The 13,367-nt window shown below is 36.7% G+C and overlaps 1 protein-coding gene, 1 long non-coding RNA gene and 1 other non-coding gene across 3 annotated transcripts in view; 1 reads left to right on the top strand and 2 right to left on the bottom strand.

Moving 5' to 3' along the window:
- Window positions 1-13,367, bottom strand: part of LOC145637081 (cysteine-rich receptor-like protein kinase 10) — an 87,277-nt gene that overhangs the window by 44,930 nt on the left and 28,980 nt on the right. The window contains exon 3 of the mRNA XM_081688592.1: window positions 8,331-8,368. Coding sequence (XP_081544718.1) covers window positions 8,331-8,368 — 38 coding nt within the window. The remainder of the gene's footprint in view (window positions 1-8,330; window positions 8,369-13,367) is intronic.
- Window positions 5,904-7,180, top strand: LOC145635034 (uncharacterized). The gene is made up of 3 exons (XR_014113749.1): window positions 5,904-5,917; window positions 6,024-6,122; window positions 7,146-7,180. It is a non-coding gene; the product is annotated as an uncharacterized LOC145635034 (long non-coding RNA).
- Window positions 10,992-11,097, bottom strand: LOC145637549 (small nucleolar RNA R71). Its single transcript, XR_014114321.1, has one exon. It is a non-coding gene; the product is annotated as a small nucleolar RNA R71 (small nucleolar RNA).

Raw genomic sequence — 13,367 nt, 5'->3', positions numbered from 1 at the left:
GTGTCCATATTTCAACCATTCGGAATTTGTGTCTTTGTGGCAATTAGGGCAAGCCTTCGCCCATTTAGTGCTCCAGCCAGAAAAATTGGCATATGCTGGGAAATCACTAATTGTCCACATTAACACTGCTCACATATTAAATGTCTACTTACTATGGGCATCAAAGGTTTGTACCCCACTCTCCCATAATTCCTTCAACTCATCTATCAAAGGCTGCAAAAAAACATTTATGTCATTACCAGGAGATTTAGGGCCGGGAATTAATAATGACAACATCATGTTGTCACTTTTCATGCACATCCAAGGAGGTAAATTATAAGGTACTAACATAACAGGCCATATGCTATATCTACTACTCATGTTCGCCCCGGGATTGAACCCATCACTAGCTAAAGCCAAGCGTACATTACGTGCATCTGCAGCAAATTCGGGATATAGCTCATCTAAAGACTTCCACGATTTTGAATCTCTTGGGTGTCTCATAATACCGTCGTCATTATCACCAGCATGTCCTTTATTATGCCACTGCATGTGCATTGCTAGCCTGGAGCACATGAACATCCTTTGGAGCCTTGGAATAAGTGGAAAATGGCGCAAGACTAATTGAGGTACTCGTGTTTTTCTACGGACACCCTCATCTTCATCTGAATTCTCATCATCTTGAGAAATATCCTACTTCCATCTAGGTGCTGAACACTTAGGACATTTAACTTCATTTGCAAACTCCTTTCTAAATAAAACACAATGGTTGACGCATGCATCAATCTTAACATAATCTAACCCTAGCGCTTTAGTATATTTTTTTGCGTCATAAGAGCTTGAAGGCAAATTGTTATCATAATTAAACGCCCTATGCAATGCATTCAATAACATTGAAAAAGACTTATCACTCCACTTGTTGCTAACTTTAATGTGCAACAATGACATAATAAACTCCAATCTCTTAAATGTTTTACATCTCGGATACAAGTCAGCCTCCATATCCTCCACTAATTTTTGGAGCAACATAAGAGTTTCACTAGTGCCACTACTTGATCCTATATATGTGGTTCTTTCATTTTCATTGATTGATGTAGAGTTTATAGAATTCCACGCGCTTGTTGCATCGAAAACAAATGGAGCCATGTCATCAAAAGGACGATCCTCACTCTCATTATCTGAAACCTCTGCTACATACCCTTGATCTTTATTTTTATCAATTTGCTCTACACTTTCTCCGTGACTCAACCATGGGTTGTAACTACGATCAATGCCATATACTAGCAAGTGACATAGCATATTTTTACGAGTTTGTGACATAACCAATCTACAGTTAAGACAAGGACATTTCAACATTGTTTCACCACTTATTCCCCTAAAAGCAAACCGTAGAAATTCATTAACACCCGCTATGTACTCCTTTTTTTGTCTATCCTTTACACCATTATGATTCATCCAACTTCGATCCATATTCATTCTTACAAACAATAATTAAAAAAAAAAACATTAGCGACAAAAAAATGATCACATTAGATAGTTTAGCTATTAACCGTGTGAACAAGAAAATCTTATATCATCAGATTCATCACAAAAACAAACATACCAAAACAAGTGATGAAAAATTTGGAGGTTTTAATTTTTTATATAATAGGAACTTCAAGTTAAACTTGAAACTTTATTACTTGCATTATTTATATTGGTCTGTTAAAGTTTAGACTTTAGACTAACTAATACTAAATATTATGGAATGATGCCGTGCCAATTTAATTGTTTCTTAAGGCATTTCTAATTGAATATTATAAATTTGGTTTAGTGCCTAGTATAAAGATATCTGAATTAAAGGGAAATATATCTTTTGAACCCTCTAGATGTAAGATACCTAATTATCAATGCAAATATTAATATGGTTATTAAGTTATAGTTTTAACTTTTTTTTGACACAAAGTTATAGTTTTAACTGGAATGAGATTGTATAGTGAAAGAATTATGGGGAATCTTTCCTTCCTCAATTCATTAAGCATCCTTGGCTTATATACAAGATTACAAGCGTGAAGTTAGGCAGAGTATACAAACTGATTAGCTCTAATTAAGGGATACATCTAAAGCTAATTATACTCCTAACATATATAACAAATATACAAAGTCATAATATATCCCAATATATTCTAACATATAGTTTAAAGATTCTTAACAAGCAGCAGCTCAATTTTTAGGCAAAGACAGCTCAAATACATCAATCTCATTCCATTTTTAAGTATCAAAAGATTGTGCAGGTAGTCAAGTTATCCATCTTTTCTTTTAATACTTTAAATTAGACCCACTGTATGAGAAAAATCCCAAGATATGTCCAACAGAATGAATATTATCTATGCAAATATTAATCTGATTATGTAAATTACATGTAATGATCATTTTAAGTATTGCCTAGATATAAAGTATAATCAATCAACTAAAATTGCAAGAATTTCTCAATAAAAATCACAATAAAATTGTAAATAAACACTAGTAGAAAAAAAGCATTAGGCACCCCCCATATGGCACTGGTTCAGGCTAAACCGGTGCCCAAAATCGGTCTGGAAATGGGCGGGATTTTACCAAAAGAGAAAAGGCACCGGTTTGGCCTGAACCGGTGCCAAAAATTAAAAAGGCACCGGTTTGAACCGGTGCCATTTGAACCGGTGCCAAATTCAAAATAAAAAAAAAACCGCGGCTTTCGTCCTTTCGTCTTCCTCTCTTTCTCTTTCATTCCCGTCATTCGTTCTATCCCTTAGCTTCACCAGAGCGAACTGAAGTGCGTGCCTCCCCCTTTTCCCTCCACCACAGCCGCCACCTTCACCGGCCACCAGAGGTGTCGAAAACCACCGCCCCTCTCTGTCATTCCTCCCCTGCCCTTCTGTTTTCCCTTTCTTTCTCTTTCAATCCTTTAATTGCATTGTTCGAAACTCAACACCCATTGCTGCTTGTTCCACCACCGCGCACCGCCTCCACCACTCCACCGCAGCGCTGCCTCCACCATTGCGCACCACCATTGCTTCCTCCACTACTAGGGTCGTCCTCCTAGCTGCTGCGTGCCCTCCTTGTCTCCTCCTAGCTGCTGCCCTCCTTCTCTCCTTTTATTCAAGGTTTCTTTTTAATTTTTTTTTTTTACATTATTTTCCAATTATATAATTATATATATATTAATTTGTTTTGCATTTTAAACCATTGTTAGTAAATTAAAATTTAGGTTTGAATACAATTTTTCTCAATTTTAGGTTTGAATATAATTGGGAAATTGTGAAAATATTAGAGATTAGTTACCTTGTTACTCAATTAGTTGGATTTTATTATGTTTTAATGGTTAATTTAATGTGTTTTGGTGGATAATTTTGAAATAATTATAGAATATATATTAACCTTGGTACTTAAATAGGTGAAATTTGGTATTTTACTTTTAATGGTTAATTTGAAGTTGTTTTGATGGATTATTTTGAATAAGTTAGAGATTATTTAACTTTGTTATTAAATTAGTTGAATTTTGGAATGTTTAAACGGTTAACATTAAGTTGTTTTGATGGGTATATTTGAATTAATTTGAGATTAGTAACCTTGCTTGTTACTAAAGTAGATGAATTTTGGAATGGGTGAATGGTTACTTTTTGGGTCCAATTCATCAAAAAAAGCCATTTTGACCCGAAATGGCTACTCACTTGGCTATTTTCTTCATTTCTCAACTTATAAACTCCTTGCATCTCAAAACAACTCATAAGTACATATTTATAAGTGTTTGTCATTTGAAATTACATAAAAATCGCCAAGTTCTAAGTTTTTGGGTCCAATTCATAAAAAAAAGCCATTTTGACCCGAAATGGCTACTCACTTGGCTATTTTCTTCATTTCTCAACTTATAAACTCCTTGCCTCTCAAAACAACTCATAATCACATATTTATAAGTGTTTGTCATTTGAAATTACATAAAAATCGCCAAGTTCTAAGTTTTTGGGTCCAATTCATCAAAAAAAGCCATTTTGACCCGAAATGGCTACTCACTTGCCTATTTTCTTCATTTCTCAACTTATAAACTCCTTGCATCTCAAAACAACTCATAATCACATATTTATAAGTGTTTGTAATTTGAAATTACATATAAATCGCCAAGTTCTAAGTTTTTGGGTCCAATTCGTCAAAAATAGCCATTTTGACCCGAAATGGCTACTCACTTGCCTATTTTCTTAATTTCTCAACTTATAAACTCCTTGCATCTCAAAACAACTCATAATCACATATTTATAAGTGTTTTTCATTTGAAATTACATAAAAATTGCCAAGTTCTAAGTTTTTGGGTCCAATTCATCAAAAAAAGCCATTTTGACCCGAAATGGCTACTCACTTGCCTATTTTCTTCATTTCTCAACTTATAAACTCCTTGCATCTCAAAAAAAATCATAATCACATATTTATAAGTGTTTGTCATTTGAAATTACATAAAAATCGCCAAGTTCTAAGTTTTTGGATATAATTCGTCAAAAATAGCCATTTTGACCCGAAATGGCTACTCACTTGGCTATTTTCTTCATTTCTCAACTTATAAACTCCTTGCATCTCAAAACACCTCATAATCACATATTTATAAGTGTTTGTCATTTGAAATTACATAAAAATCGCCAAGTTCTAAGTTTTTGGGTCCAATTCATCAAAAAAAGCCATTTTGACCCGAAATGGCTACTCTCTTGGCTATTTTCTTCATTTCTCAACTTATAAACTCCTTGCATCTCAAAACAACTCATAATCACATATTTATAAGTGTTTGTCATTTGAAATTACATAAAAATTGCCAAGTTCTAAGTTTTTGGGTCCAATTCATCAAAAAAAGCCGTTTCGACCCGAAATGGCTACTCACTTGGCTATTATAAGTGATTGTGAGTTGAAACTTATTATTTCTCAAACTATTTCAGATTTCCAATGGAAGCAAAACTTCAAAGAGAAAGAGGGTGGAGAAGCCTAAAAGAATTGATCAACCTAAGAAGAATCTTAGTGAACAACAGTCCAAGAGTGAACAAGCGTCGAAGTTGCACTCTTCGAAAGGTTCACCCATGCCACCTACTCCAATTGTTGAAGACATTGTTCTTCAATCGCTCTCTACTGACATGACCTTTCTTCACAACCGTGCTTGTCATTTGGTCGATCCCATGGAAGTTGCACTTCCTAAGGCAATGTTCCACTATGATGAGGATGCAATTGCATGGATCAGCAAAGAAGATGTGAAGGAATTTCTACGTGGTGCAAAGCTTAACATTTCCCTCATTCAAAAATTCATGAGGTACTTCAATGCCCACATAAAGTTCATACTTTTTTCAAGTTATTCAAATTGATGGTGATTATCCTACATCTGATAAATTAATCAATGTTCATGCACGCAGAGCACTACAGGAGCACTTAACTGACACTGATTCTCCTTGTAAAGTTGGGTGGTTATGCCCCGAGCAGTTATCCACTACTAAAATCATAGGCAACCCCCATGACGTGTTGTACTATGTTGAACAGAGTATAAGGGAATCAACGCGTGCGGGAGACAAGTTCATATTCGCCCCATGTTATAGAGAGTATGACTAACCATGTCAAATTCAATCGATTTGGCCTCATTATATGTTGAATCCTAAATATTAATTACCTTGTCTATTGTGAACTTATGTAGGGAGCATTGGAGTCTCATGGTGATTTGTAATTCCACTAACACAATTTATCACCTTGATTCAGCTCGATCATCGGAGAAGTGGCTCGTGAAGTCTATATTGCAAAAGTAAATATATATAGCAACCTATAGTGATGATTATTGCTAATAATAACTAATTTAGTAATCATACAACTAATCAAATTTGATTGTATTTTTTTATACTACAGTGTTATGAAGAAGCTACATTGTCGTGCTCCAAAGGGTCCAACATGGAAGACACCGTTGGTAATTTACATGATATTATTGTGATTATCTTGAAAATCTATGGTAGTAAATATTTGCTCATTTCCTTTGCATGTTTCATTGATGTGATTTGTTTGTCATATGCTAGTGCGCACAACAAGAGAATGGACTTGATTGTGCTTTGTATGTGATGAGATTCATGCTTGACATTGTGACTCATTGTACGGACACTCAACAGCTTGATGAGGTAAGTCCTAAAACTTCTTGAAATGCTATATTGATGTGATTTCACGCCTTAGACACTTAATATTACCCAACAATGGCATGTTATGAGAAACAAAAAAGCTATTTCACAAGAAAGGTAGAAAATGGGCTGAATAGAAGTCATATGGGCCATGTTAGGGCCATTTTGTGTTAATATGCTCTTTTGATGTGATTTCTTTCCTTATACACATATAACTAGATAATATTGACATGTTATGAGATAAATAAAGTTCATTTAATAAGAAATGTAGGAAATGGGCAAAGTAAGGTCATATAGGCCATATTCGGGCCATTTTGAGTAAAAAGCGTCGTAAACCTTAATAAAATGCTCTCCTATACAATTTTAGGGCTTACACACATACAACTACCCAACATTGACATGTTATAAGAAAGAAATAGTTCATTTGATAAATAATGTAGAAAATGGGCTACATAGAAGTCATATAAGCCCTATTTGGGCCATGTTGAGTAAAATGCGTTGTTAAACTTCTTGAAATGCTATATTGATGTGTTTCTAGCCTTAGACACCTAATATTATCCAACAATGACATGTTATGAGAAACAAAAAGGCTATTTCACAAGAAAGGTAGAAAATGGGTTGAATAGAAGTCATATGGGCCATATTAGGGCCATTTTGTGTTAATATGCTCTTTTAATGTGATTTCTTTCCTTATACACCTATAACTAGATAATATTGACATGTTATGAGATAAATAAAGTTCATTTAATAAGAAATGTAGGAAATGGGCAAAGTAAGGTCATATAGGCCATATTCGAGCCATTTTGGGTAAAAACCGTCATAAACCTTAATAAAATGCTCTCCTATACAATTTTAGGGCTTACACACATACAACTATCCAATATTGAAATGTTATGAGAAAGAAATAGTTCATTTGATAAGTAATGTAGTAAATGGGCTATATAGAAGTCGTATAGGTAATATTTGATAAAATACATATTTTTTGCCTAATTAATTATTTTAAAAATAATATTTTTGTATTTCAAGTTTTGCAAGGTCCAAAAGGATGGTCCGTTGACAATCAAGGAGTTTAATGAAGTTCGTGACATGTTGGCGTCTTTCATCACCTTCAACATGTAAATGGCATGCATTGTAATTGTAAATTATTTATGTTAACTTTTGAACTATATATAACTTATTATTCATTATATATGTGTACTTACTATTATTTGTATATGTAAGCAACTTTTTTTTTTTTTTTGTATTGCGTTTGGGAATATTTATATCTATATATATATATAATTGAATTCTTGTATCTAATATTATTTTTGTATATAATAATTAATAATATTATTATTAGTTATTATAATAATAAAATTATTAATTATTATATTTAATATAATTGCTGGAATTACAGGGTATTATTATTGCAGATTTTTTTTTTAAAATATTATTGCACGATTGAAAAAAAAAAAAATTATACAAAAGGCACCGGTTAGGAAGGAACCGGTGCCTAAACTATCCACCACCCAAAAAAAAAATGGCGGGAGAGCAGTATTAGGCACCGGTTTTGAACCGGTGCCAAATAGGGGGTTTTTGGCACCCCTCAAATAGGCAGCGGTTCAAACCGGTGCCTTAGACCGGGTTTGAACCGCTGCCTAATGCGTTTTTTCTACTAGTGAAAACAACAGTACAATTTACTACAAAATTAGCAAGAAACTAAACATATTTGAACCAAAAACACATAATCGCAACAAAATTGAAAGAGAATAAACAACGAACCAAAACCATTGTTAACAGGATTCATTGATTAATCAATCGACTTCTATAAAAACGCTCAAATTTCCTATAATTCGACAAATAAAATGGGATTTCTACCTTGCATGTTAAATCAATCGACTCACATAGCAGATTATATCAATTCAAAGACCAAATTTCACCCAAAAATGTTTTTCTTGTAGTGTTTTGCTTGTAGTTTTTCTCTCAAATATTGGTGCTGTTTTTAATTAGGGATTGCAGTTTTTAAGAGGTGAGTTTGTGCAGTTTTAGTATGTATTTGGTGTAGTTTATGGTGCAAATTTGGTGCTGTTGTTGGTGCACTTTTGGTGTGTTTCTAGTGCAATTGCGATGTGGATTTGGTTTTGTTTTTGGTGTAGTGTTGGTGTGATTTGGGTATGTAATAGTTTTGGTGCGATATTGGTCATTTCATGCTCAATTTGTGTTGTGTTGTACTGTGATTTTCTCATGGCAAGTTGGGGTGGGTGTTATGCCTCCTTCTGTTTACTTTGATTGCCGTTTTTTGGTCTTAATGGGTGTCTTTATGTTGGAGCAAATGTGCTCTCTAAAGCATATTTGATCACTCATCTCCGTAACCATAAGATATCACCTGAAACTCTCTTACTTTTGATTTGGCTATTTTCTTATAGGCAGAGTCAACGTTTCGTTGTGTGGGCATTTGGCTTTATGGGGAGTGTTTCAAGACACATAATCTATGTACTAAGTCTTAACATGGTCCTAGTTTTGATAATTTTGTGGCACAACCTGATTCAAGCGATGGTGTTGTTCGTTTTTCTCTTTATGGTTTTCCGAAACCGCGAGGTCCTTCTTCGCAGGTATCTTGATGAGTGGCATTTATGCCACTCTTTTATCCTTTTTCTTTAAGGATTCTCCTCTCATTTGCACTTGTTTGGCCCTTTTTCTAAGCATTTTTACTTAGTTTTGCTTCCTCTTTGACTTTCCTTTATCTTCCCTTTTCTTAGTCTTCTCGCTTTGTTCTTATTGTAATTTTCATGCTTATGCTTTGTAGGAACCATCGGGATTTTCAAGAGGAGGAAGCTAAGCTCAAGGGAAGCTGGAGGAAGTATGATTCAGAAAAGGTTCGGCCGAACCTCCTGAAGGTGTGGCCGAACCAAGGTGTGGCCGAACCTGCTCAGTGGTTCGGCCGAACGCCGAGGCAGGAACAAGATGAAATTTGGCAGTTTTGCAGGAGTGGCCAAACCACAGGAGTTCGACCAGACCAAGATCAGGGAGGTTCGACCGAACCTACCCATGGTTCGGCCGAACCTACCCTGTAGTCCGGCCGAACCTACCCTATAGTCCGGCCGAACCTTCCCATTGTTCGGTCGGACCTCTCCTTTTATCAGTTGGCTCTGTACGGACTATATAAGTCCCATCTTAGAACGTTTTGGAGAGATTAGATTAACTTAGTTTTAATTTTTCTACATTTTTAACTTAATCTAGAGAGAGAAACACTATTAGTCTTCATTGGTAAGGAGAGAAAGTGTGGTTTTCTTCATTGATGAACTTGGATTTTGAAGAAGGAGTTTGTTCAATCCTTTGTAGACCTTCATCTTCAATTAATGAGCAATCTCTTACTCTTTCTCTTTACCTTTGTTTTTTATTTTGCTTATTTGCTTTGATTTTTCTTCTTTGCTTATTAATCATGTTGATGCTTATTGATTTGATGATTGATATTGTTTTCAATATGATTTGTGAGTAGTTACCTAGCCAAGGGTGTGGGGATGGTGTAGTTGCTAATTGTTCATGCTTATAATGTTGGGGTTATGTTAATGGTGATTGAAGTCTTTGCATGCTTGATATTCTTTGGTCTTCTTGCAAGTGCACATTGTTAGTTGATCAAAGATGAGTCTTTGCTAACAAGTAACGGAAGTTGACTTAGTTGAGATTCATTACTATCAATAATTCTTTGTTTGCACCTTCTAATATATGGTTCTAATGTGGAAACATAGAGGCTATGTTAGGAGAAGCCAATTAACCCCGGAAGGCGGTTAAATTGGACCCCTTTACTTCGGTATTCATGCATGTTTAGTTTACCGTTGATTTGCTACTTTGTTATTGCATGATCAAGCGTCAACTTCACCTACCCATTTCCCTTGGTGCCTAGCTATATAAATTTTAATCCATTTCGTTCTTAGTTTAACCTCTTAGTTATTCACACTTCTTGTTCCGAGATAGCTTAGACCCTAGGTAATGAATGTAGTGCTTAAGCATTTCTCCCTGTGGTTCGACTCCTCTATTTACCCTATACTTGTATTAGGTCAGTAGAGCATTATAAATTCATTTGATTTAGGTGTAGTCGCTCAACGACACGATTATTGCCTTGTCAAATTGGCGCCGTTGCCGGGGAGACGGCTTCCATTGCTATTTCATTGCTTGTTTGAGACTATCTCATCTTTTATTTGTTAGTGTTTGCTACTTTTGTTACTTGTCAGTGCTTACGTTCTTCTTAGCTTTGTTGTATGAACAGAGGACGAACCCGCTCAAGATCTTTGATTCCCATCGATCCAGAGCTAGAGAGGTCTTTGTCCCTACTTCGAAGAGAAGCAAGAGCAAGGAGTAGAAATTCCAACACTCCAACGAGAGGATTAAGAGAATTAGAAGATACTCCACTCTCTTCACCCTCAAGTGAATAATTAGATAACCCTAAATCATCTTCGAGTTCAGAAATCAACCCTTTCTCAACCTATAAGTTCGAGAGTGAAGAAGGTTCTAAAATGGGAGAGAATACGCCTTTGAGTCGTCTTGGGGCCCCCGAAGCTTTTAGAGCGCAAAGTGGGATCCTAACTCCTACTACTCAAGGCAACAATTTCGAGATCAAGCCTAATTTGATTGCCTTGATTGAGAGGAAACAATTCTCGGGTGGAAAGTTTGAGAGTCCTCATGAGAACCTAAAAGAGTTTGAGAAATATTGTGACATAATAAAGGCCAATGGAGTGACTCAAGAATATATTCGCCTCAAAATGTTTCCATTTTCGCTAATTGGGAGAGGTCTAGAATGGCTAGAGAAGGAGGTGCCCCCTAATTCTCTCACAACATGGGACCAAGTGACTACGACTTTCTTGAGGAGGTTTTATAACCATAGGAAGACCGCTGAGGCTCGGTCTTTGATTCAAGGTTTTTGCCAAAAGAGTGGTGAGTCTCTAAGTGCGGCATGGGAACGATACAAAGAGCTTCAACGTCAATGCCCACACCATGGGATACCCAAGTATCAACTCATTCACACTTTCTATGGAGGTCTCACACCTCAAGGAAGGACAAGCCTAGACGCCGCGGCCGGCGGTCCAATCATGAACAAAGGAGAGCATGAAGTGCAGTGTATTATAGAGGAGGCCGCAAAACACTATGATGATTGGTACGAAGGAGAAAGGGATGCTACTTCTAGTAAGGGTGTTTATGTATTGGAGCAAGCCAACGCAATCAACAACCTTTCTACCCAAATCTCCAAAATGACCAAGCAAACGGATGAATTGATGAAAGAAAGGTCCAACCCTCGTGGTAATACCTCCCCTTCAACCAAGGGAGGCAATGGTATGGATACTTCCTCCACCTCTTCTTACAATACAATGCCCCAAGGATGCATGTTTTGCTCTAATTGTGAAACCTATGATCATGATACCTCTCATTGTGTATATGCTTGTGAAGTTCAACCCCCTTCCCATGAACATGATGATAATATGGAAAATGTCAATGCTATGAATTTTGCTCCTAGAATGGGAAATGTAGGAAACTTGAGGCCAAACTCCAATCAAATGGGGAATTGGAATCAAGGTGGAAACCGTGGTTGGAACCAAAGTGGTGGTGGTTATGATAACCAATACCATGGTGGGGGAGGTCCTTCCAATTTCAATGGAAGAGGCTACTCTAACCAAAGGGGGTATGGTAATCAAAACCAACAACCCAATTCCCGATACCATGACCATCAAAATCAAAATTTTGGTGACCAAGGTAACATGGGAAATTATCAACAAAGCAATGTTCCTAACCAAGGCACCGGAGGCAATAGGGGCCAATATGTTTCTAACTATTGCCAAACTAATAGGCCTTCGGGTTTCCATCAACCCCAACTTCCTCCACCTCAACAACCTCTTCAACTTGAAGCCCCTCCAATCGATCCCGTGATGGCTAAATTAGATGCTCTTTTGAAAATGCGTGAGGAGGATCAAAAGAAACATGAAGAGGCCCAAAAACGAACCAATGCTCATATGAAAATGCTTGAGACCCAAATTTCTTAATTTGCATCTAATTCATCCCCTTCTTCTTCTTCTTCTCACATCCCAAGTCAAGGAGTCAACCCAAAACCTTTGTATGCCGTGACAACTAGGAGTGGGAAGGTAGTAGGGAGTGACCCTTTAATTGAGCAAGAACCCCAAGAAGAGGTGGAGTTAGAGAATGAGGGTGAAAAACCCAATGAGCCATTGAGTGTTGAAAAGGAAAAACATGTTGAGGTGCCCAAGGAAAAAGAATCCACCCCCTTGCCCCTAAATCGCCAACCTAGAGAGGAAAAGCTACCCTTTCCACAATGACTTGTGAGAGCTAAACTTGATGCCCAATTTGGGAAGTTTTTGAACGTCATTAAGAATTTGCATATTTTCGTCCCTTTTGTTGATGCTATGAAGCAAATGCCCCACTATTCCAAATTTTTGAAAGATCTTTTGAGTGGGAGAATGGAGTGTGAGACGGTGAGTTTGACCGCCAATTGTAGTGCAATTCTTTTTAACAAACTACCTACCAAATTGAAAGATCCGGGTAACTTTTCCATCCCTTGTTCTATCAATGGCATTGAATTTGATAAAGCCTTGTGTGATATAGGAGCAAGTGTGAGTCTCATGCCCTATTCCGTCTACCAAAAGCTTAGTGTAGAAACCCTCTCCCCCACTAACATTACTCTCCAACTAGCGGACCGTTCCGTTAAGTTCCCCATGGGCAAAGTTGAGGACATTCCCCTTAGGGTAGTAAAGTTAACATTCTCCGTGGATTTATATGTGCTAGAGATGGATGAGGATGAGAGGATTCCTATAATTTTGGGTAGGCCATTTCTAGCTACTTCTACAGCTATCATCGATGTGAAGGAGGGGAAGATATCCTTGAAGATTGACAATGATTCTATTGAGTTTGATTTGAATAATGTCATGCAACAACCCTCCTCAAGTGGTGAATGCTTTAGGGTAGATGTTCTTGATACCGTTCTATGAATTTTCTCGCTCCCACTTGCATGCTACTAATGATCCTCTTAAAATTGTGTTGTTGAATGAATCAAAGATAGGTACTCACAAAGAAGACATACAATTCTATGAAGATTTGCTTGAGGAAAGCAAGAAGGAGTGCAAGGGCGCAAGCATGGAAGAAGAGGCTCCTTACATTCATGACCTCTTTCAAGTTTAAGAAAGAGAGGAGAGCCCCAATGGTAAGGGAGCACCAAAGGTAGATTTGAAACCTCTACCTTTGGGCTTGAGGTATGCATTTCTTGGT

The sequence above is a fragment of the Chenopodium album genome, chromosome 6 (genome assembly GCF_948465745.1).
Source record: "Chenopodium album chromosome 6, dcCheAlbu1.1, whole genome shotgun sequence".
Classification (NCBI taxonomy): domain Eukaryota; kingdom Viridiplantae; phylum Streptophyta; class Magnoliopsida; order Caryophyllales; family Amaranthaceae; genus Chenopodium; species Chenopodium album.
The sequence above is the reverse complement of the archived record's forward strand: the minus strand, read 5'-3'. Positions and strand labels throughout refer to the sequence as shown.